Source organism: Symphalangus syndactylus, chromosome 3 (assembly GCF_028878055.3).
Source record: "Symphalangus syndactylus isolate Jambi chromosome 3, NHGRI_mSymSyn1-v2.1_pri, whole genome shotgun sequence".
NCBI lineage: Eukaryota > Metazoa > Chordata > Mammalia > Primates > Hylobatidae > Symphalangus > Symphalangus syndactylus.
The window spans coordinates 51,214,058-51,240,035 of record NC_072425.2 but is presented as its reverse complement, the minus strand read 5'-3'; the positions used below and the strand labels follow the sequence as shown (position 1 = coordinate 51,240,035).

Here is a 25,978-nt window from a genome sequence, read left to right as displayed (position 1 = left end):
ATGCAAAGTCACGTGTCCTTAACAGCTGTTTTTCCAGTATACTGTGTTAGAAAGGGAACCAATAAAATCATGAGAAAATTTCATCTTTTTACCATCTGATGAAAATCACAAAATACCATGGATAGGAAGTCATTAGTAGTTGATAATTTATGTGATTCCAAATCTTCAGTATGTTGGCAGCACTATGAATTTTTCTTTGTTTTCTTTATAAGTAGCATCCTTAGACTCATTTTTTAAACATGTGTCTTTACCAGTTTCACTACATGCATTCATTCATTCACTGTGAATTTTTAACTCTTTGACTGTCATTGAACCAGCTACATCAGTTAGAAATTGCGAAGTCCTCCCTGACTGTCCACAGCCCTGGTTGTGCTGAAAGAATAGCACGTCTGCTTTGGGGCTCTGCGGGCTCTGAAGCACAAGGGAGAACAACTGTTAAATCATTGGGTAATATCTGCAGAGAGGAAAGCTAGGATGGGAGCCAAATTCTGTTTTGTCCTGCCTTATTAGTTAGTAGTAGATCGTGCTTATTACTAGATTATGAATGCAATGTTAGACATACTTAGAACCTAAAATTGGTAGAAGACAGTATGAAATAGGATGTAAGGTGACTTTTTCATACCTCAGTGGTAACCTTAAGAGCTGCTAGTAAGGTGGGCATCGAATTTCTTAGGTTTAGATGCAAAGACTATTTCATTTATGTTCAGAACACTTGGGCCATTTCATGTAACATGTAAAATTGTAGGATGGGGTTAGGGGTCAGGTATCTTCTAAGACGTGGTCAATTCTATAATGAGAGAAAGAAAACAAGAGTTATGTGTTACTCCCTATTCCTCGGGAGATCTGCTGTTGAGATTCCTCACTGTAGTCCCGGAGATTCATAGAGGCTGGGCTGGAGTGCGACCTCTGTCTCTACCCAGGCCCAGGTCCTGCAGAGCAGGGAGCCTGGCAGCAGATGATACAGAGCAGGTTGGGCCAGGGTGGGTAAAACCCCAGGGCTGCACAGGCGCCCAAGCCTGAGGCTGCGTTTATCTTACTTTGCTGTAAGTAAGTTACTCTGTTTGATTGGAAACATAAGAGAATCTTCTATATACCTGGAAGAGTTGAGATACACTCGTGGAATGCCTCCCAAACAATGGGGAAGGCATTCCAGGAGTGCATCTCATTTCCTCGCTCATTTAAACTTTTTCCAATGGCACTATTTCTTTTTTTCTTTTTTCTTTTTTTTTTTTGAGATGGAGTCTGGCTCTGTTGCCCAGGCTGGAGTGCAGTGGCGCGATCTCGGCTCACTGCAAGCTCCGCCTCCCGGGTTCAGGCCATTCTCCTACCTCAGCCTCCCGATAGCTGGGACTACAGGCGCCTGCCACCTTGCCCGGCTAATTTTTTGTATTTTTAGTAGAGACGGGGTTTCACTGAGTTAGCCCGGATGGTCTCGATCTCCTGACCTCATGATCCACCCGCCTCGGCCTCCCAAAGTGCTGGGATTACAGGCGTGAGCCACCGCGCCCAGCCGGGCAATATTTCTTAAAAAGGTCATATCTTTAATAAGGAAAATACATTGAATATCCTTTCAATGTGTTTTTGGACTCAGTGTTATAATTAGGAAGATTCGTGATTGTATTTACAGTAATGAAAAGTGGGCTGGATGCGTATTGGTCTTTCGAAGAGGCTCCCACTGCTTGTGTTGCTCTGGGCCGCTGTGCTCCTTTCATGGTTTTGGTGTGGCTGGCAATGTTGCATGAGAGAAATGGAAGGTGTCAGGCAGCCTGGTACCCAGAGAGCTGAGCCTGCAGAGCATGGGCTCCAGTCCCAAGCCCAGCCTCTGTGTCCCTTCAGGTGGTGCCCCCATGCCTGCCTCCTCCTGTGCCCTGGGAGTGGCCGGCCATTTGGTCTGCCTGGTCATAAGGTTTAGTGAGCCTGTGGGTGCCCTGCATAGCTGATGTGGCCCGTACTCATCAGAGGGGGCCTGCGGCTGTGGCAGTCCACCCTAGGCAGGGCCCCCTGGCTGTAGACACGTGCTAAGTGAGCAGTTTTTCAAAATGTGCTTTTTGGGGTTTTAAAAATTGTATGATTTTGTGTCCTAACTGGTTACGGGAATTTTTTATTTTGGGTGGGCATTTTGTTGTTTTAATTTTTAAAAATGTTTTGTAGATGTTTGCTGGCCTTATTTTTTTAAAAAAACATAATTTCTTGTTGCCTCTGGTTTTCTTGAATCTTGGGTTTTTTTTTTTTTTTTTTTGAGACGGAGTCTCGCTCTGTCGCCCAGGCTGGAGTGCAGTGGCGCAATCACGGCTCACTGCAAGCTCCGCCTCCCGGGTTCACGCCATTCTCCTGCCTCAGCCTCTCCGAGTAGCTGGGACTACAGGCGCCCGCCACCACGCCCGGCTAATTTTTTTTTTTGTATTTTTTAGTAGAGACGGGGTTTCACCATGGTCTCGATCTCCTGACCTCGTGATCCGCCCGCCTCGGCCTCCCAAAGTGCTGGGATTACAAGCGTGAGCCACCGCGCCCGGCCGAATCTCTTGGGTTTTTAGAACACTTTGCAGAAGGCTTTTTGTCACTTGGGTGTTCTACATTCTATTGACCTTGTATTTGGGTATAATAACATTTAAGTTGGACCTGTTTAGTTTCAGGTCATCGTATTCATTTTAATGGTTTTTGTGTTCCTGAACTTCATATTCAGTTTCATATATTTTGAGTTTCCATCCATGCCAGTTGTTTGTGATGGCCAAGTATTCCCAACCACTGAGCCCTTTGAGCTCCTTCTGCGTCCTTGTCTGGGACACTCCAGCTTGCAGATTTTATGTGGGCTGATCCTTTCCTGAGACTTCACTACCAGCAGTTCTACTTTCTAGTTAGGTTTAGTCAGTTTTACTCTGTTTACACTGCAGTTCCCAGTCTTTTTGAAAGACCCCTTCTCTGTGTGGTGAGCCTCACCTAGAAATACTTGTCCTCCCTCAGCCCTTTCTGACCCCATCAGCTGGTTATCCTAGGGCCAGGCTGGGTCCTGGGCCAGGCTGCACCCTCATTCATGGAACGCCGTCTTCTCTGTATGATCCTCTCTTGGAGCTTCCCCTAAAGTACTACTCTTCTTGCTTTCTTCTGCATCATCTTAGGAGCTCCCTCTAATTCTTAGCCCTAGCATTTCTTCCTTTTGATTTAAATGTCTTTGTGTATTTATCACCTTACCACTCTGATTTCACTTATTTTTTTTGGTAATCTTTTACCAGCATTATCTTTCCCTGAGGCACCCGTATACCAGGGGCAATCTGTGAGGCTGTATCAAGAAAACTTTTAGATTCACCTCCTTTTTTTTTTTTTTTTTTTTTGGGAGACGGAGTTTTTCTCCCGTGCACAGGTTGGAGTGCAGTGGTGCGATCTCAGCTCACTGCAGCCTCTGCCTCCCGAGTTCAAGCAATTCTCCTGCCTCAGCCTACCTAGTAGCTGGGACTACAGGTACATGCTGTTGCCATGCCCAGCTAATTTTTTGTATTTTAGTAGAGACGGGGTTTCACCTCGTTGCCCAGGCTGTTCTCAAACCCCTGAGCTCAGGCAATCTGCCTGCCTCAGCCTGCCAAAGTGCTAAGATTATAGGCGTGAGCCACCGTGCCCGGCCATTCACCTTGAATTTTACCCAGGGGTATCTTTAACTATATTTTTTTATATCTGATTGTCTTCAACCAGAAGTCGTTGAGTGGTACTTTAAAAAAATGTCCTTTAGGGCCAGCAGTTGGGTCTGGCTCTGAGAGAGTAGCGAGGAGGGTAGCATCAGGATCTCCAGGAGCAACGATGGTAGGGCTGTCAGTCTGGCCTTCTCATCGCAGGGACTGTGTCACCTCCAGGGTTGGAACGCACAGCAGACCCCACAGTGGGCCAGTCTAGTAGTAGCTCAGGGCTCTTTGAGACAAAGAGGAACTGAACAGTCCTCTCTCTTGGGCTTCCCAGATGGACACCTGGGTGGCTGTTGCAGCTGCTGCCCAGCCTGTGGTCCTAGTGACCGCTGTGCATGGTGCCTGTCTCCGGACTAGGGCTAGAGGTCCGGGTAGGTCTCATGCAGTGCCTGGAGCCAGCTTCTGTCCAAGAAGAGCTATAGCATTTCAGGCACTTTGAGGCTTCATTGTGTGTGGCATATACCATGTACCCTTGCTGGAGCTAGGTCAGTGATCAGATAACTTGATCTTTCTGAAATCTTTTTTTAAAAAATTAAGTTGGGTATAAACAGTAAATAAATAGAAAGATGGACTTTCACCTATATTGTCATAGCAGGAGGGGGTAGTTCTGATTCTGTGAACCCTCCAAAGAAGGAATTTCTCCTTACATGTTAGTGTTAACTGAAGTTCACTTCATGTATTTTTTTCTTAATAAGTCGTTATAATAGTTTAGTAAGAGCTGAGAAAAACTTCCTAAAATCTAAGTACTTATTTAGCTTTAGAAAATATAATGTTAGGGGCCTGAAAGGTAAGTAAATTAAAAACATTCTTCTGTTTCTTTTTTTTTTTTAAACATAGTCTATTGGGAAAAAGAGAGAGACAGGCAAGATGAGGTAGTTTGACTGAACCCTCTGATTTTGTTAATCTTTGTAGTCTTCATATTTCTATTGCATTTTTACTGTCTTAACTAGAAGCGTATGTTATCTTTTTAAAAATTCTCTTTATTATAAAAATAATAAGAAACAATTTAATCAGTACAGAAATACGTGATGTGAAAATGAAAGGTACTTACAATCCCACTTCTCGGAGATAACCACTTTAGACAGATTGATATTTGATCCTTCGAAGTGTAATAAAAATGTCTGTCTTGCTAGTAGTGGTCATCATTGTCGTCATCATCATGCATGTGATGCATCATGCATGTGACATTAGCTAAATGTTCTTAATGGTTAATGTATACAGATTCATTGTACTGGATTTTGAGCTTTTAAGTCTTGAAAACCTGCATTTAATAAGAAGTTTATTATTTGCTCCTTTTAATTTATATGTGGGGTTGTTAAATGAAATAATTTAAAATACAAACTGAACTCAAAAGAATTTCTGCTTGTTTATATCTTCCAGTCTGTGTTCTTCTCTGTTCCCTGTTTGTTTTAAAATAAAACTGGAAAGCTTAGAATTCTGAGGAATCTGCTGGAATCTCTTGGGGCTCAAGAATAGTTTTTCTGTCTCTCTCTCTCTCTTTTTTTTTTTTAAAGAGACAGGGTCTTGCTCTGTTGCTCAGGCTGGAGTGCAGTGGCTGTTCACAGGTGTGATCATGTGCAGTACAGACGCAAACTCCTGGGCTCAAGTGATTCTCCTTCTCCTGCCTCAGCCTCCCAAGTAGCTGGGACTACAGGTGTGCACCACCACACCCAGCTTCTGTCTTTTTTTTCACAGATTAGGAGTAGGTCTCCAGTCATATTGCTGGGAAGAAAGGGATACAAGTGGTGGGAGGTTTATGCTCCTTCCTTGTTACAGGATTGCTTTTAGTTTGGCTCCTCCCATGGAGTGAATGGGACTGCCAAGCAGAATTCTTCCTGATTGACCTGGAATGGATGACCCTGCCAGCAGGAGCAGAACAGAGGCCAGCAAGGGAAAGACAAGACACAGTCTGAATGGGATCTGAAAGATACCGTGTTGGTAGTGCTGGCACTTACGGTATCTCTGGGAGAGAGACCTGGAGTAGAGCAAGCAAAGAGAAGCTCAGTAATAGTGTCTTTGCTAACTGTGCTTTATTATTGTTATTTATTTATTTATTTTTTGAGACGGAGTCTTGCTCTGTCACCCAGGCTGGAGTGCAGTGGCGTGATCTTGGCTCACTGCAACCTCTGCCTCTTGAGATCAAGTGATTCTCCTGCCTCAGCCTCCCAAGTAGCTGGGACTACAGGCGTGTGCCACCACGCCTGGCTGATTTTTGTATTTTTAGTGGAGATGGGGTTTCACCACGTTGGCCAGGCTGGTCTCAAGCTCCTGACCTCAGGTGATCCACCTGCCTCGGCCTCCCAAAGTGCTGGGATTACAGGCATGAGCCACTGCGCCTGGCCTGCTAACTGTGCTTAGACCTAGAATGCTCTAGTTTTATTTTAAATAAGCAGCATAATGTCAGTCTTCAAAATAAGTGTGTAAACATTTTCTAGCTTATTTCCCACCCTGTGAGTTCATAACGTCAGCCCTGTTTCTAACCGGGCTTTCTCCATCACTTTCTGCTTAGCATATTCACCTTCCTCTGAATGCCATGGTGACGCATGTGTGAATTAGTGCTGTGTCGTAGTCCTAGTCCTATGTCTCCCCCTTCCACCCATGGCAGATCAGACACTGTTGTTGCACGCTAACTGTACACTGAGGGCTCCTCAACCTAGAGAATATTACCCTTAAGACATTTTGCCCGGGAACTGCACCACCCCCTGCCCAGCCAAATCTGGCACCAGATTTGGTGCCAGGCAAGTTCCTTCCAAGACATTCTTGGTCAGAAACAGAGGGCTTTTGCTGGGTATGGTGGCTCATGCCTGTAATCCTAACGCTTTGGGAGGCCGAGGTGGGAGGATCACTTGAGCTCAGGAGTTTGAGACCAGCCTGGGCAACATAGTGAGACCCTATCTCTATAAAAAATAAAAACCTAGCTGGGTGTGGTGGCATGCCCTTGTAGTCCCAACTACTTGACAGGCTGAAGTGGAAGGATTGCTTGAGCCCAGGATATCGAGGCTGCAGTGAGCCTTGATCTGTGCCACTGTGCTCCAGCTTGTGTGACAGAGTAAGACCCTATCTCAACAAAAAATAAAAAGAAGCAGAGGGCTTGCCAGCAGCAGTCCCAGCTATGTCCAGCATCTTGGTTTCTTATATCTCTTGCTCACAGGCCTTGTCCAGGGTCAACTTCTCTTCCTGGCCCTCTTGCTGTGTCTTTGAGACTCTAGCCCCTGTCACCCGAAAAAGAAGCCACGTCCACATCGGCAGTCACTCTCCACTTCTTTCCCTCTACAACTCCTTGGCCAACCACTAATATGACTTCTGTCTCTATGGATTTGCCTATTCTGGACATTTATAAATAGAATCACACAACATGTGGTCTTTATGTCTGTCTTCTTTCACTGAGTATAGTGCTTTCAAGGTTCTTCCATGTTGTAACATGTATCTGTACTTTATTCCTTTTTTTTTTTAAAAAAAAAAGAAAAAAAACTGTCTTCTAGTCTGGACTGCAGTCAGTGACACGATCATAGCTGACTGTAACTTTGAACTTCTGGGCCCAAGCAATCCTCCTGCCTCAGCCTCCTTAGTAGCTAGGACTATAGGCATGTACCACCACACTGGGCTAATTTTTTTTTTTTTTTTTTAGAGACAGGGTTTCACCATGTTGCCCAGGCTGGTCTCGAACTCCTGGCCTCAAGCATCCTCCCACCTCAGCCTCCCATAGTGCTGGGATTACAGGCATGAGCCCCACACCCAGCCTACTGCATTTTTTTTTTAAATGACTGAATGATACACCATTGTGTGAATATATGACATTTTATTGCTCTCTTGATCAGTTAGTTGGTAGACACTTGGGTTATTTGTACCTTTTGGCAATTATAAATAACGTTGCTATGAACATTTGTATATAAGTTTTTGTGTGGATGTTTTCATTTTCCATGTGTATATGGCTGGGAGTAGAATTGCTGAGTCATGTAGTAGGTCTATGCTTAGATTTTTTTTTCTTTCTTTTTCTTTTCTTTTTTCTTTTTTTTTTTTTGAGACTTACTCTTTTAGAGTCTCACTCCTTTGCCCAGGCTGTGGCATGATCTTGGCTCTCTGCAACCTCTGCCTCCCGGGCTCAAGTGATTCGCTTGCCTTAACCTCCTGAGTAGCTGGAATTACAGGTGTGTGCCACCACGCCTGGTTAATTTTTGTATTTTCAGTAGAGATGGGGTTTCACCATGTTGGCCAGGCTGGTCTCAAACTCCTGACCTCAAGTGATCTGCCTGCCTTGGCTTCCCAAAGTGGTGGGATTACAGGCATGAGCCACTGTAATTGACCTATGCTTAGCTTTTTGAGGAACAACCAAACTGTTTTCTACAGCAGCTGCACAGTTTACGTTCCCCCCAGCAACGTGTAAAGGTTCTGATTTCTCTACATCCTTACCAATGCTTGTTATTGTCTATTTTTTTTTATTTTCTCCATCTTAGTGAGCTTAATGAGGTTTCTCATTTTTGTTTTGATTTGCATTTCTTTGACGACTGATGATGTTGAATATCTTTTCCTGTGCTTATTCATCATTTTCAGACCTTCTTTGGATAAATGTCTCTTCAAATCCTTTGCTCATTTTAAAATTGGGTTATTTGTCTTTTCATCATTGAGTTCTAAGGGTTTTTGTTTTTGTTTTTTGAGACAGAGCCTCGCTCTGTTGCCCAGGCTGGAGTGCAGTGGCATGATCTTAGCTCACTGCAACCTCCACTTTCTAGGTTCAAGCAATTCTCCTGCCTCAGCCTCCCGAGCAGCTGGGACTACAGGTGTGTGCCACCATGCCCAGCTAATTTTTGTATTTTTAGTAGAAATGGAGTTTCACCATGTTGGCCAGGCTGGTCTTGAACTCCTGACCCCAAGTGATCCACCTACCTCGGCCTCCCAAAGTGCTGGGATTACGGGCATGAGCCACCGCACCTGGCCTGCATTCTAAGGATTTTTAATATATTCCAGATGCAAGTCTATTATTAGATATATGATCTAAAAATATACTACTAATCTTTGCAATAAGTTTGCATCCCAAAGTGTTATCTTAAGCAAAGAGTCAAACCCAAAGGAAATCTGTCTGATCACATTTATATAAAACTCTAGAAAAGGCAAAATGATAGTGATAGTGATAGAAAGTAGACTTGTGGTTGTCTGGAACTGCAGTGGGAAATGGACACAGTGGGACTCTGGGGTGATGGGAATGTGATATTTTCTTGATTGTGATAGTAGTTACACTATTGGAGGCATGTGTTGTAACTCATTGAATTATATGCTAAAATTAATGGATTTTATTCCATGTGAAGTATTTCAGTAAAACTGATTTAAAAAATGCTGGTGTCTGACTGTAGGCAGCACCTCCATGTGGGCAGTATCATTCTATTCTCCTTCCCAGTTACTGTGGACATTCATCACTCTCTCCTGGGCCTCTGCTCAATTTCACACTGCTTTCTCTTAGCAGGTTCTTTATGCCAGAATATTGACACCTTCAGGCATGGTCCTCCTCAACTTCTCTTTCCTCATATACACATTTATTTTCCCATTTTTACTTCTCTCTTTTCTAGCCTGACACCAGAGTATTCCTGGCCTTCTTGAGCGTTTGTCATTGAACACATCCAGTGGGACTTCTGTGTAATCTCTCCCTCTCTTTTGGTTCTTGGCCCTCAGTTGTAAATATGAACAGATCTGCCCCATGTTCTTCTGACTACCATCTTGTGTCTCCAGTGGTAGCTCCTGTCACATCCCCAATGCTTAACTTCCTTCTCTTTAATCTCATTGTCATAAGATTGCTTTTGTCAAGACCACGGATGCCTGTGTGAGCTGATCTTGTGGATGGTTTTCAGCCTCATCATAATCCTCCTCTCCTCACCAGGACCCTCCCGCCTGGCTTTCCACATGTCAACGTTCTGTAGTCTTTCTTTTTTTCCTCCTCGCCTCTGTTGCCTCCTACGGGTTCCATCTGTACTGTGATTCTCACACTCTCCTGGCAGATCTGTGCTGAAGTCTCAGCTACCATGAAATATATTTCTCCAGACAAGTCCCCTTCACTGAGCTCCCCGCCCAGTCCTCTCTACTTGGATGTTGCACCTGCACATCAGATTTGGCATTTCTGATTTACAAATGTCTTCATTTTCTCTAAATTGGCTTGTCCTCCTGTATTGTGCTTGCCACCTAGTGCCACCACTGACCCTGCCAGTCATCCAAGGTAGAACTTGGGAGTCATCTTTGATCCTTCCCCTTCCTGCGTCTGCTTTGATATTTCCTGAATTGCCACATCCTCTCCTTACTTCTGTTTCAGTCACTGCTTGCTGGGATTCATGCAGGAGCCATGGACCCTCCCTTTTGCTGATCTTTTCCTCGGCTGTCCGTCTTCCACATGGCTAACAAAATGATCTGTTTAAATTCAGGTCTGATCTCATCATTCCCCTGTTTAGAATTTCTCAGTGACTCTCTTCATCTGTAGCAGTGATTTGAATTCCACGTATCTGTTAAAAAAAAAAGTTGGAAGACTACTGTTGTGTTGCCAACTCTTAATTTTTCTAAATAAGAATATTGGAAGAAAAAGGAATTCACCGTCTACCATCTTTTCATTAAATAAGCACATTTCAACACTTAAAAAAAGGCGCAATTTCGAATGGAAGATAAAAAGACCACAGTGCTGTGGCTAAGTGTGTAGAGTCCACTCAGCCACTCACTTGGTTGGCTGTGGTGGGTACTTAGTAAGCTCCTCTATAAGATGGGGATTTTAACAGTGACTACTCATAGAGTTGTTGTGAGGATTAAATGGAGTATGCATCCTTAGGGCACAGCCTGGGTACACAGCCCTCAAAACGATTAGAATACGTGACAGGTATTCCCCCAAGAAGGGAAGGTGACCACAGTACACTACAGTTTCCTCCTTGGACTGGTGGCACTTTTTTGTAAAGAGATCCTGTCACTGCACGATGGAGCCCAGGTTCCAGTAGGACAGCTGAAGCCACCTCTGGCCTACCTGCCTTTTCGTCCTAGGCTCTAGGCCTGTAAAATGGGATGAAGAACTTTTCTTTGTTCAGTTTAAATCCTTTAGGTACTTCAGTATACGTGCATAGCAGTTTCCATCTTTGGAGTGACGATCACACTTAGCATTATTTGGGATTAATTGCATTTTAACAGCCTTTCAAATCTTTAGGCAAATGTGTACAGAATACTCATATGTGTCATAACGTTTCAAGAAATTTGAAAGCATGACTATTGGTGGTATCTGACAATTCTAGGGTCTATGTGTTTTCCTTTCTCTTGACTTGTAGTAGAAAACCTTGGGCCTGCAGGGTGCATTTGGTGATTCTGTAGCTTGGAGGGCTTGGTCAAAAGCAGAGACTGCTGGGGCCAAGGACTGTGGTGGTGACAGTTTCTTGGGGACTACACTTTGAGCTTTGCCCACCTTGGATGACCAAGGAAGCATTTCTCCCTCCTCAGCCCCCAGACCTGTGCTCCACTGTGTCCTAGGCTGGGGCAACATTTTGTCACCAAGAAGAATGTGAGTTTCTTGAAGTCAGGAAATTTGAAGGGTTGTTCTGTGTTCCTTTTCTAGCACAGGCCTCATCCATGAATGAATATTGACCAAATCAAGCTTCCATTTCCCTTCCTTGAAATTGCCAAAATGCAGAGTACTTGCCCTTCGCTGTTTTCCACTTGGTGATGAAGTGGATCAGTTCTGCTTCAGCAATGATACTTTGCGAAACTTGCATTTATATTCATTTGCATTTTAAATGAGCAGCTGAGAGACACTTTGGGAGCAGTGGCACCAACAGTCTCAAAATCATTTAATCATAGTTTTGTATGGTATATTTAATTAGCTTATACATCCCACAGGAATATGACCAAGTGGATTTTAGAGATTAGGTCAGACCCTGTCAAATGATCCTGTCTAGTGGTACATTTTCGAGAGCTTTGAAAGAGTTTTCAGTCAACATATTACATTAAAAGGAATATTGGATTTTATTGAATCATTTGAGTACTGTGGCATGTTGGGTTTGATTTAACAGTTGGAAATATTACATGGTAACTTCATTTAAACGAATTCACATCTATAGAAAAAATGTTTGATTTTAAAGATATAACCAAGTGTGAGACTGCAGATTTTTAAGCAGTGAAATATTAGAAAACAGTGAATAAATAAATAAATGCTTGTTTAGCAGGGGCTACATTATTTATTATTTTGCTTTCAGGAACTAGGAAGAGATTGTTTTCTTTGGATTTCAAATGTTGTTATAGTGTAGTTGTTTCTTAGCTTCCTTAAGACTCCCCTTGAGTGCCTGAAATAATTCACTGAAATCAGTGGCTCTAAAGCATCAAAGGTCTTTTCTGTCTGGAGTAGTCACCAGGCAGCTTTAGTGAGGGCTTCCCATTGAAGTCCCCTTTGAGGACGTGCCTGACAGGGTTTCCATGGACTTTTGTGTCCCTGTAGTATGTAGTATGGGTGCCAGCCTCCACTTTTCACCCCTAACACGGGCCTGGTAGATAGATTGGTGAGAACCCATACTGCTTGTTCTGAAAGTTATGCCTGGGGTTGTCAAGCTGCTTGGAGATGAGGCCAGAGGCTCACCCTGCGTGGCCGCAGCAGAAGTCCAGCCAGTGCTCCCAGCACCACCCATTCGGGGAGCAGGCCCAGTAGTGTGGCCAGGCTGGTGCCCTGCCCACACCACTGACCCAACTCCAAGATTGCAGCCTCTTGGAGGTTTTTTTTTTTTTAAAAACGAAACAAAGGCTGTCAAGAGTGGCCAAAGGACAAGAGATTGTAATGGGTGACAATGGGGCGCCACCACTCATGGATTGTGATATGTCAGGGAGATAGCCCTGCAGCATGCTTGCCTGGGTCAGGTTTGGTGGCATTCTGCATTCAGCAAAGCCCTGCATGCTATATCCATCTGTCAGTGATGTTTAGAAGACTGCAGAACATGTTTTTCAGTAGGAAATGATGAGGAGATTTGGGGAAAGATGATGCTAAAAGTGAAAATCTTTCACATAAGAGGATATTTTTGCACGGAGACAATGATCAATTTCCACCCAAACAGTATCTATTTATTATTTAATGATTCTGCCTGGAAGTAAAGGGGTAGGTTGAATCTTTCAAAGGTCTTTTCCAGCCCTAAATTATTTTCTTGACCTACAAAGCAGGTAAAATTTCAATCACAATTAGTGAAATTGCTACACAGTGATGTGAAAAAAGCAATTGATCATAAGCGTTTGCTTGTTAATTAAGTTTACTTACTTTCCTTAGAGATAGAATGTACATATGGTTCTAGCTCTAGATATGTCGTAATTTATTTGACTTTTTTTTTTAATGTTAAGTTTTTGGGCTAAGATTTAAAAAACTGATTAAAGAAAGCAGAGGAGGAAATAAATGGGACATAATTTACAATATTTTATACACTGTCTCTAAGCAGCAGACACTTCACTTGTTTAGTTTGAGTGTTAATTTTGTTTTTATGAATAGGCAAGGACAAATTACCTTAACCTTCCTGCGTAGTTACTGCTGTGATGAGATGAACCATGTGCTATTTTAGAATCTTAGGGAAAGTTTAGCAACACTGGTGATGATGCTTTTCATGGACAAACAAGTCTTGATGTGTTTTTTTCCCACTTGTAAGTATATTGATAACTACCTTCATGTGTGGTGTTTATATAGGTGTGTATATATATATATATATATGTATGTATTTATAGAGTTATGTAGATGGATAGCATATAAATTAACTTCTCATACATATATGCTTTTATCATGTTAAAACACTTAGCAAGTTTCTAAAGGATTTATCCTAGAATACCTTTTAGTATCAAGATTCCCTGTTATTTTTAAATAAAGATATATATACAACTATCCAATCTATCTTCTTCAATTTAAAATGTCTCCTGTAAAGTCCATCCATATGTCCCTGTGGTGTTGCATTTCTGTCTCCAGCCACTTTCTCATGTGGGGTTTGTTGATGTGACCAGGCCCTTAGGACAGCACCTCTGACTCCTCCCACACGTAGGTAGCAAATGCACACCAGGTCCTGACCCTAAGGATTAAAGAAGACGTCAGGGAGCTCATCCTGGACTGGATTTAGAAGGCTAGATTAGGAGCCATCCAGGAGGGAAGCAAACTTCTCTGCACAGGCTCAGAGCTGCCTGCGGAGTGGGGTGGTGGAGGGTGGCTGGTGGGGAGGGCAGCTGCATGGTCAGCAAATTATAAAGGGCCGGTGTTTTCGGCATTAAACCAGAGGGTAGATGTTACTGAGCCACTCAGAAGGATTTAGGGGACACTTTAATTATAGCATCTATTCACTTCAAGGATCTTCTAGCTGCATGTTGTAGGGCTGGGGATAGTGATGACAAGGATATCCACAGGAACAAAAGCAGCAGGTTCTGTTGTTTTGTTTTGAAGTGGGATGGGAGTGAAGCAGGGCTGCCCAGTTACTTGTGGTGTCTTGGGTGTAAGCCATGGTTATGGGCTGCACATGCCCCTGGGAGACAGGAGGCCCTGCACCTTCTCTATGAACTTCTTTACTTCTGGGGAAAGGCTGTTGCTGTTCCTGCCTGCTCTGGCCCGGGAGGCTGACTCGTTTGCTATGCAAGGCCCAAGCTCTCCGAGTGCTGCTGTCTGTTGCAAAATAAGAAGCAATGGTGGCAAAATGTCCACCTCCCTAAATTAAACCACAAAGGTTAGGATCAAACTATTAAAAATATGATCTTTGAGTGGTATGGCCTTGTTTTTGAGTGTATTTTGGCATTGTGTTCAAACCAAAGTTTATTCTAGCCAATTTAATGTACTATTTTCAAATAACAGCTCATAGATCAGAAATGGTCTCTCTTTTAAACCTTCTCATCCATATCAAACACAATGATGTTGAGGTTAAGAGGGGCCCTTTCTCTAAATGAAAATACAATACTTACCCTATATAATTTTGGAGGGCCCAAAGATGTGGAATCAGTATATTTGTAAGAATTATATTAAACAATCTTCATTTGATAAACAGTACCTTACAAGCCTAATGCTATCTATCAAACTTGAGTGAGAGCAGTTTCAGCATCAACTCTTGAACGGTAGCTAAACTAACAAGAGAGTACCCAAATGTGCTCTAAAGGGAGCAGCAGCGGCTGATGTTCTGCCGAGTCTCTGAGTGTCCAGGACCCAACTACAGGGGAAATAGAATCAAATAGGCACGTGCTCTGTACCCAAGCCCTCACATGGTGACCTGCCTCCCTCCTGGGGGCCCACTGTCCCCCTGGGGGCTTTCAGGCCCTGTGGGCTTTGGGCAGAGTCCCAGGAGCCAAAGGGCCACTCGGGAAAGGGTGAAACTTGGCTTCGCAGTCAGCCAGCTTCTGTCCGTAGTGGTGGTCATTTTCTTTCTGGAGCTCCTGGAGCGCTCTTTCAGTGGGCCCGGCAGCCATCCAGCCTTCCTGGGCCCTTTTCTTGTGGAAGAGTATCTGCTTCTGAAAACTGGAAGTGTCTTCCTTCAATTCCTAGCGGTTGCAGGTCTGATACATGCGGTTTAAGTACTAGCGTACCTTGCGAAGTCTCTGATCGAGGTCCAGGCAGTAGGCGTCCTCCTGCGTGGACTCCTACTGAGGCCCCATCATGGGTTCTTAGTGCAATTCAGGCAGAGCAGGAAGCTTCAGCTGCAGCTTTGCGAGTTCCTTCCCCAGCTGTGCCCTTGTGCCCTGCAGAGAGGCCTCTCGCCAGACTTTGGATTTGTGCTGTGCATTCTTTACTTCTTTGGAATTCTTCCCACAATTGCTTATTTGTTGCTTCAGTCTTTCCTTCAGGACATTTGAAGGATGCACCTAAGTCACTGTCACCATCCATATTCTTCGGAGGAACTTGTAGCCGGGGTGCTAGGGGACCACCATATCCTGCTTTCCTGTTCCCCTCCATTGCCAAGTCTTCATCCTTCACGTGGTCTTTACTGCTCTCCAGCTGATGCAGGATGCTTGGAGGGGTATGGGACAGGGAGGTCATTCGCCTCACTGCAACATTCATGGCCTGTTCCATTACCGTCTTTGCCTGCTCCAGCCTTTTTATCTTTCCCTTCTTGTCTGCAAGCATTGTTTCCGTCTCACAATTTCTTGGTCGGGAAGCTCTGCAGGTTGCCAGTGGTCAGTGCTGTCATTCAGATGATCTGTGCTTGCCCCAGAAGATCTTCTCCATCATGCTGTGAAGCATGTGGGACCTGCTTTGTTCAGTCACTTGGGGAAATTCAGGAGGCCTGCTTTTCTGTGCTCTCTTCAGAAGCTCACCTAGGTCCTGGTAGGAAGACCTGCTTGTTTCATTTGGAACCCTCAAGCAGGGGGTTTGGAGTGATTGAGGACTGGCCTCTGGCATGGGCGACATTAGGCCACCACGGGCTTGGAGTGCTAGCCACATCTTGGATCTCGCCATTCTATGGACCTCACCCTGGGCTGAATACCTTTGGGCCGACTCTTCTTTTCTTCCCACTGTGCGTCATGAACGTGAAGGCCACTACAGCAGTGCATGCCCAGATCACCCAGGGTTTCCATAGGTTCACTGGCACTAGTCCCACGATTCTGTACATCAGTAGTACTGCTGCCTACACGGGGGCCAGCAGCAGCTGAGTAGGCATTGTGTGGTGGGCAGCAGGCCCTCCGTGGCTGCCAAGGGTCTGCCACCACTTGCCAGTGGCCTGTGGGCCACAACTGACCACTCAGAACCCTGTGGAGGGTACCATCTCTAACACAAACAAGGGCTGCCATGATAGATGTGTGAGAATTAATACAGTCCTATACATAAAATGCTTAAAAGAGTGTCTAGCTAAGATATGTTAGCTAATATACCATCATGATCCTCAACAACAACAAAATAACAGTAACCTAATACACCGTTGTAACTCACTGGAACATGTCCCTGTTTTGTGCATTCCTCATGCACAGAGATTTGGAAAGGCCGAGGCACTTACCAAAGGGGACTCTGCTGTTCTGCAGCCTCCTTGTGACATACATGGAGCCTTTGAGAGCAGGGGCCTGGAGGGGAATGATAGAGAAGTCATGTCAATTTTAGGTTTTCCAGTACATATAATAGAAATGTTTACACAGTACTGTAGTCTATTAAGTGTGTAATGGCATTACGTCCGAAACACAAGGTACATCCCTTAATCAAAAATACTTTAAAATGCTATGATCGCTTGAGTCTACAGCAAGTTGGAATCATTTTGCTGGTGGAGGGTCTTGCTGATAGCTGCTGACTGATAAGGGTGGTGGTTGCTGGAGGTTGGGGTGGCTGTGGCAGTTTCAGGAAATTGGACAACATTCAAGTTTGTCACATCAATTGACTCTTCCTTTCATGAAAGATTTCTCTATAGCCTGCAATGTTATTTGATAGCAGTTTACCCACAGTAGAAATGTTTTATGAAATTGGAGTTAATCTTAAACCCTGCCACTGCTTTATCAACTAAGCTTATGTCCTATTCTAAATCCTTTGCTTTTATTTTGATATCTTTGACAGCATCTTCACCAGGAGTAGATTCCAGCTCAAAAAGGCGCTTTCTTTGCTTGTCCATAACAAGTACTTCCTCATTTATTCAGGATTTATCATGAGATTTCAGCATTTTGGTCATATCTTCAGGCTCCACTTCTAATTCTGGTTCTCTTGCTATTTCCACCACATCTGCAGTGACTTCCTCCACTTAAGTCTTGAACCCCCTCAAAGCCATTCACGAGGGTTGGAATCAACCAAGTCTTCCAAGCTCCTGTTAAGGTTGATATTTTGACTTCCTCCCATGAATCATGAATGGTCTTAATGGCATTCACTTACTAGAGTAGTGAATTCTGTCCAGAAGGTTTTCAATGTGCTTAGCCCAGATGCATCAGAAGAGTCATTTTCTATGGCAGTTCTAGCCTGATGAAATGTATTTCTTTAATAATAACACTTGAGTGTCAAAATTACTCCTTTATCCATTATGGGATGTGGAATGAATGTTGTGTCAGCAGGCATGAAGACAACATTCATTTCCTTGTATGTTAACATACAAGGGCTGGTCCCTCTGCAGGCTCTTGGGAGGATCCCGGCCTGTCCAGCCTCGAGCATCTGAGGCCCTGTCATGCTGCATCACTGCCTCCTTTCTCCACATTTTGAGGACCCTGTGATTCCCTTGGGCTTGTTAATCCAGGACAGGATTCTTATTTGGAGGTCAGCTGACAGGCAGCCTTCATTGAATTTTGCCACGTAATGCAGCATATTCGCAGGTTCTGGAGAGGAGGATGTGGACAGCTTTGGGAGGTCATTGTCCTGCCTACAATAAAGCTTTTATTAGGTGGCTAGTCTTCTTTTTCAACCTGTTAACTTACATTTTTCTAGTATCAGCTGTTTTTGGCTAATGAGATGTTCCTACGCTTTATTTGATATTCTTTGTCACTTTCCTCAAACATGCCCCTCAACAGGCAGTGATGCCATTTTTCTCCAGTTGGAGCTGAAGTTGGCCTTTGAAGGTGGATTCAAGGACTTGGTAACTGCATTTCTGCTTACGGTTTCAGGGAGTCCTGGGCTCTAATCTAAAGATCCTACTGGTGCAGGCCTTCATCTTTGTTGGTTGCTGTTGAAAGAAAGGGAGCGAATGGTGGCTCCAGGCCTTCTCTCTGGGCTGCTTTGTGCTTCGCTTGTTATGGATGCAGGTCCTGGCGTTGGAATTAATTGCAAACAAGTCTTGGACTTCTCAGAAGTGGTGGAAGGCTGTCAGATGCTCTTTTCACCCAACACAGTTTAAGCAGCTGAGTTGTATTTCGTCCACTGAAAGGAAAATCCTGTTCTTGAGCTTCAGAATGTGAACGGCTTAGGAAAGTCTTAGGGCCAAGATCTCACAGGTGGATAATCATCAGGCACTGATAAGATCTTAGATGGTAGCTCCTTGTTGGAATTTCTGGCTCCTGCATTCAGATTAGCCTGGTTCTGGTTGCTCACCATCCACTGTTGACACCTGCGTTTGTTTTCTCAGGTTCGGGCCCACCAGCTGGTCTTGCCACCTTGCGACGTAGTGATCAAAGCCGTTGCTGACTATGTACGCAACATTCAGGACACCTCTGACTTGGATGCGATAGCTAAAGATGTTTTCCAGCATTCGCAGGTAAAAAAAAAAAAAAAAAAACCCCAACAAAAACAACAGATTCATGGGATACGACTTTGCATAGTGGTGTGGCCAGGTTTGGAAGAAGGGGACTTGAGGGTGCAAGCTGACTGGATGGATCTGAGAGCTCTTGCTTAGGCCACTGGAAGAAAGCTGCAGGTTGCAAGGCCAGAGGCTGAGGTAGCCTGGTCATGTTCCCTGCCAGCCAGGAAGTCTCAGCCGCTTTACCCAGCTTTTCCAGGCTGAATAAAAGGAGGGAGATTCAGTTAGACGGTTGGTGAGGTCTCCTGCTCGTAAGTTCTCGATCTTAACTTAGTAGGATCTGTATTTCAGAGTTTTCAGAACATGAACTATATCAAGTCAGTCATATGGCATTATGAATCTCTGATTGTCTGCTTTCTTCAGGTGATGGTCAGGGATTTTCTTCTTTTTTGGGGAAGTAGGTGTGCCAACAAGTTGGCATCAGTAGAATAGGCAAGGCTCTGTGAAACTCCTGCTGTGTCTCTACAGAGCTGAAACGCAGCCAGGCACGGTGGCTCACGCCTGTAATCCCGACACTCTGGGAGGCCGAGGCAGGCGGATCACGAGGTCAGGAGTTTGAGACTAGCCTGGCCAACATGGTGAAACCCTGTCTCTACTAAAAATACAAAAATTAGCCAGGCATGGTGGTGGGTGCCTGTAATGCCAGCTACTCGGGATGCTGAGGCAGGAGAATCGCTTGAAACCGTAAGGCGGAGGCTGCAGTGAGCGGAGATCACGCCACCGCACTCCAGCCTGGGCGAAGGAGCGAAACTCCGTCTCAGAAGAAAAAGAGAGAGCTGAAACCCTGGGCAGGCACATCCCCAGTCTGTCACTGCCGTCCGTTCCCTTGGTACAGATGGCTTGAGATTCCTCTCTGGGCAGGACCAGAGACCGAGCAGAGTGGAAGTCAGGGAAGTCTTAGAGTTAGAACCCAGGGCCCTGACTACCACGTCGGGGTTCTGCTCTTGTGACTACATTGCTTTAAAAGAATTCACGTTTGGTTTGATTCTTTTGTAGTAATCTATTGATTTTCCCTGAAAGTTTTAATGTCATTCAAAATTCTTCTCTAACTTGACAAGCTGTAGAATATTATACATGTGCTGAATTATAAAAAATATTGTGATACACATGACCAGTGGCACACTAATTTATGAAGGTTTTCCTGCCTTTATTTCAGTCTAGAACAGATGACAAAGTTATTCGATTTAAGAGAGCAATTGGATATTATTCAGCGACTAGTAAGCCTATGTCATTTCATCCACCACATTACTTAGGTAAGTAAATAAAAGCCCGTGATCAATATTGACCATGTGATAATCCAAATAGGTTTAAATATTCACCATATAATCTTGTAGGTTTATGTTTTTGAAACATGATTTTCTGTAGTTATGCCAGTAAGTATAGCCAAACTTCCTGGGCAGACTCAGTAGCAATCCCTGAAAATATTGAGGAGGAAGAGAACTTAACAGCCTTCGTAGGATGAAGAAGAATCAGAGGGCATTGTGCAGATGAGGCAGCAGGTTGAGGGGATGTTGACGTCTTGGCAGCTCTGAGACACTCGCTTCTAAATACAGAATTGCCTGAGGACATAGAAGGGCCTCCACAACTGCAAGTAATTTCATAAATGCAGTGTGTTTGTAGTCTCTCTTTTCTTGACCCATGCCTTTTTTTTTTTTTTTTTTAATTCTTTTTTGTTGTTGAGCAGAGTCTTGCACTGTCACCCAGGCTGGAGTGTAGTAGCGTGATCTCGGCTCACCGCAACCTCTGCCTCCCAGGCTCAAGTGATTATTGTGCCCCAGCCTCCTGAGTAGCTGGGATTACAGGCATGCGCCACCACGCCCAGCTAATTTTTGTATTTTTAGTAGAGATGGGGTTTCACCATGTTGGCCAGACTGGTCTCGAACTCCTAGCCTCAAGCGATCTGCCCATCTCAGCCTCCCAAAATGCTGGGATTACAGGCATGAGCCACTACGTTCAGCCTGCAAAAGACCAAAAGTTAATTCAGAGATTTGAAATTGGGAAATAAAAATATTTATAAGCTGTTAGCCTGAAGCCTGCTTCATATTGAATGTCTTATGGAGGTTATAAAGCACTAGACTGTAAGTAGAAGTATGAGAAATAGACCCCAACTCTTGTTTAAATTGTGTTGTTTGCTTCATATAAGTTAACAAAAGAATGATTGCATGTTCAAGAGACTCTTACTGGAAGGAGACTTTTTATTTATTTGAGAAGACTAATTCCAAGATGGAAAGTGGCCTTAAGAGCTGTACCCTTCATTTATTCAAGCATAGTGTCTGCTGTGTGCTAGGAACTGGGCATTGGAGATCAGAGGCATGGCACTGGCTTTGGCTGCCTATGTATGTGGCTGGGTGATAGACAGGGAAACATGGCTTGTGCCGATGCCCTGTAATAAAGGAGGTAGGGCTTGTAACCTGGAGATGGGCATGGAGTGGCTGAATCTCCACTGTGAGGTCAGTAAATGGCAGCAGCCTCCCAGTGGGGCTCTTGGCTGGTCTCTTGCTCCCCTGCAATCCATTTTTTTCCCAGCAGCCAAAGTAATGTTTAAAAATGGCAATTGGACTGTGCTTCTCCCATGCTTAGTATTCCCCATTGGCTTCTCATCACACTTGGAATAAATTCCCAACTGCTTACCTTGCTTCCTCCCCATCATCTGAGACTGCTGGCTCCTCACTCCTGAGCGCAGCCTCCTTTCTTGCCTTGCATGAACCGAGCTAGCTTCTGCCCTGAGCCTCTGGGCCAGCTTTTGTGCCTGGAGGGCTCCTTTCTCTGACCGGCTTGTGTTTGTGCCCTTCTGATTTGTGAGATCCAGGCTGTCGTGTTCTCCAAGGTCTGCCTGGCTTTAAATCTCTGCACACTCTTTGGCTTCTATTTTTCACCAAGACCACCCCTTCTCCCGTCACTCCCCACAATGTAAAGTCTAGGGTAATAAGGGCCTATTAGTCACCTTTACTTTTATATCCCCAGTGGATAAATATTTGACTGAATGAATTGATCCACTTGGTTTTTAAATCAAGAGAGTGAAATGACGAGATGTGTTTCAGGATTATTTTTGGAAAAGGGGGCACAGAGCATCGGCAGGAGGGAGACTAACTGTACAGTACACTGTTTCTTTTTTTTTTTGAGACGGAGTCTCACTCTGTCGCCCAGGCTGGAGTGCAGTGGCGCCATCTCGGCTCACTGCAAGCTCCGCCTCCCGGGTTCACGCCATTCTCCTGCCTCAGCCTCTCCGAGTAGCTGGGACTACAGGCGCCCGCTACCACGCCTGGCTAATTTTTTTGTATTTTTAGTAGAGACGGGGTTTCACCGTGGTCTCGATCTCCTGACCTCGTGATCCGCCCGCCTCGGCCTCCCAAAGTGCTGGGATTACAAGTGTGATCCACCGCGCCCGGCCTCACTGTTTCATCAGTTAAGGTGAGGCGTTATGGGACTAGATCGCAGTGTGTCTACTGTATACCCTGCACACAGAAGATGTCTAATAATTGCTTGTGGGAATGATGGGGAGCATGAACATTGCCACCTGTGGCCTACTGCCTCCTGACTTCGAGCTCCCTATTTTATAGAATGGGATCATTATGTGAATATTAAAAGAGAAGGCGTATGTAAGGTGCTTTAGTGAAGTACTTGTTCAATCATTCAATGCCCTTTTAGGTAATTCTGCCTATAAGAATAACAGATACTGTCTGATAGTAGATACTGTCATTATTATTCTCATTGGCAGAATGGCCTCAACAGGCACTGAATGATTGGGCATTGGAATGAGCAGTGAGGAGCCTGAAGGAGCGCTCAGAGGTGGGGCTGGCAGGCTCCTGTGTTTCGCTGACATTGTGCTCCTGTGGGACAATCTGTATGGCAGGTGTAGTTTAGAAAGTCCTTAGAGTGTACTTGGGACTAGAAAATCTACTTAGAAGAAAATTAGGAAGATAAGTATGGAGAAAGGCAGCACACTTAACATTTGGCATTGATCTGGGCTCATGATAATTATGAAGATGTTTTGAATAGGCAAGGTGAGTTAAGTTTGAATATCTTAAAAAATGTTGTGTCAAGTGCTTTTGTGTTCTTATCAAATTATTAAGATTTTAGGTAAGTATTTTAGAGATGAAGTTTACTCAGAATTTAGTTTCACTTTCATTTTCACTACTCAGTGGTTTATGGAGAACAGGAAAGTAACTGGTAGAGTTTGGGATGTTTGGGATGATAGTTTCAGGCAGCTTAGGGTAGGCATGAACTGCCTGTAAATCCTCCTGTACAGCATTCCCTGATGCTTCTGGCTGTTGCAGAAATGAGGGTTGTAGGCGGAGGGACTAACAAAAGTACAGGCACAGAATGACAGCCAGGCAGGAAGTTTGGGCAGTGTAGAATTTTAAGATGACGGGTATGCAGTCTGGAATGGCAGGAGACAAGCCTGGAGAGAGGCTTCAGGCAAGCTTGGGAAGGACGTTTTGTTTCAAGCTGCATACACACAATTTGGAACTAGCAGAAATGGATTTTTGTAAAAATAACTTTAGTTTTTTTCTGATAACTCTGAAGAAACATAAGTTATATTAGCTGTCATTGATTTTTACCCCTGCATACTACTGGGATCCTACCAGTGAAACTAACAGGACGAAGACTGGAACCTAAGTTGAAAGTCTAGAAGGAACAACATGGAGTTGGTGGGACGCTTTCTGGCACCCCAAGTTGGAACCCATGATGTAGTTTCCATAGAAATATTTTTATAAGTATTAGATAGGTCCTAAGTGGTCTTTGGTGATCTGTCATAGAATCCAACCACAGTCCATTATATTATTCTACAGGAAAATAATTCAGAATTTTGAACAACCAATGTGGGGATATTAGTTTCTTGTTATATTAGAATTTATCTTATTAATCATTCAGAAATTGGAGTATGTGTAGAGTTTTGAAGAAATTTTAGGGTAATCATATTATAAGCTTAGAGAGCTTGGCTATAGGGGAAAAACATGGGGCGAGTTGATCTAACCAGAGGTTTCTAAACTTGGCTGGAACTTTAGATTCCACCTCAAAACTGCTATTTCAGCATCTTAATTGGGCCTTAGGAATTTATATTTTTTAAAAAGGAATGTTCCTAGCTAGGTACCAGTTGGCCTGGCTTTTAGGAACCACAACTCATCCTCTGTGCCTTTCTTTGTAAGCCTGTAAATCTATCTGCAATACGAGAAAAATACCTCAGATCTCTAAACAGTTTTTGGGTAGTTTAGAGTTCTTAGGAGGACACACACACACACACACACACACACACACACACACAATATAGTCTCCCAGAAATCATGTATTTTGAGATGATTTTGAAAATAAGTGGTGGTGAGATGCATATTTATTTTTTAACCATTCACTATGTCATAATTACTAAGCGAGGACCTGCCTATCTGGAAATGGTTGTGATTTGTTCTTTCTGTCACAGCATGTAAAATCTGCTATAGCTCACCAGGAAATCACCAATCTAAATGCAAGCACAAATAAGATATGTGATAGTTGAGATTTCAAAATATTTAGTTCCCTGGTTAAACCAGTTGCTTCAAAATCATTGGTGGAATTTACTAAAGTAACAAGTAACACATCTAACACTGAGGTCTCACCTCAGATCTGTGGATGTGGAATCTGTGGGTATAGATCCTGTATGCAGGTGAAATTGAGGCTGAAGAAGTATCCACTGTGTCATTGGCCTTCCTTAGTGAAAAGTAAATGAGCTCCTACTACACATTTTAATTACACATTTGTTAGAATGATTAACATAGAAAACACCAACAACACTAAATGCTGGTGAGGATGGGTAGCAACAGATTGTGTTGCTAATGGGATTGCAAAAATGGTACAGCGACTTTGGAAGACAGCTTCGCAGTATTTACAAAATTCCCAAGTCATGCTTGTTGCTGTTTGCCCAAAAGAGTTGAAAACTTATGTCTACACAAAAACCTGCACACAGATATTTAAAGCAACTTTATTCATAATAGCCGACACTTGGAGGCTACCAAGATGTCTTCAGTAGGTCAATAGGGAAATAAAGTTTGGTATATCTAAGCAATGAAATAATCAGCACTAAAAAGCAGTGAGCTATCAAGCCATGAAAAGATGCAGAGGAACATAAGTACATATTACTAAGTGAAAGAAGCCAATCAGAAAAGGCTACATACCATGCGATTCGAACTATAGGACATCTGGAAAAGGCCAAAAGTATGGAGGCAGGAAAAAGATCAAGGGTTGCCAGAGGTTGTGGGCAGGGAGGGATGATTAGGCAGATTTTGGGGGCAGTGAAACTTCTGTATGATACTGTAATGGTGGATACATGGCATTATACATCTATCCATATCCAGAATATGTACAGCACCAAGAGTGAACCCTAATGTCAACTGTGGGCATTAGGTAATCATAATGTAGCCAGGTTTGGCTCATTGGTTGGAACAAATGTGTCACACCAATGCAAAGTGTGTACTCTGCTCAAGATTTTTGTAACCTTGAAACTGCTCAAAAAAAAGTATATATATATATATATTTTAAAGTAAAGAGCTCGTTGATTTGCGCATTTCATGACAGCAGCACAGGCGGTGTGCTGGGTGCTGAAAGTGTGGTAAATAAGAGAGGAGTTACCGTTGCCCCTACAGATGAATGTATAGTGGGGAAGTGAACGCCAGGGAATCCTGCAGGAAAAAGAACAGGAACCTCAAGGAAGACCAACCTGATTGAATCAATCTACGATTAAAATGGCCAATTCTGATTGATTAGATTATTGTTGAGTGGGGTTTGGGGGTTCAGTAGGCATCTAGCGAGGTGCCAATATGGGAGGAAGTGTATTCCATGCAGGGTAGGTGGCATGTGAGAGGTCCTGAGGTAGGAGGACATAGTGAAGAAGAAAAATAAGAAGAATGTGGCTGAAGCACAGAAAGTGGGGAGAGTGGTCAGGTGATGCTGAGAGCGGCAGTGCAGTTGCCAGGCACCACTTGGGTTTTAGACTTTACTCTTAGAACATGAAAGTTCATGGAAGAATTTTTACCTGTAAAAAAATGATTTTGTAACTATCATACTACAATGTGTTAGTCTTAGAACATTACTAATATCTTAGCCCTCTTATATGTCTTCCCTGGTTGCATTCCTCGACTCTCTACCACCCTCAATTTTGTATTAGTTATTCTGTGCTTCTCTGTATAATTTTATCGTGTC

At 43.8% G+C, this 25,978-nt stretch overlaps 1 protein-coding gene across 6 annotated transcripts in view; it reads left to right on the top strand.

Annotated features, from left to right (window-relative positions):
• The window catches only part of LOC129479188 (constitutive coactivator of PPAR-gamma-like protein 1), a 115,717-nt gene that overhangs the window by 27,724 nt on the left and 62,015 nt on the right, over positions 1–25,978 (top strand). For all 6 annotated transcript variants that reach the window (XM_063636235.1, XM_055271883.2, XM_055271882.2 and 3 more), the window contains exons 4-5: positions 18,635–18,763; positions 19,962–20,058. In XM_063636235.1, coding sequence (XP_063492305.1) covers positions 18,635–18,763; positions 19,962–20,058 — 226 coding nt within the window. The remainder of the gene's footprint in view (positions 1–18,634; positions 18,764–19,961; positions 20,059–25,978) is intronic.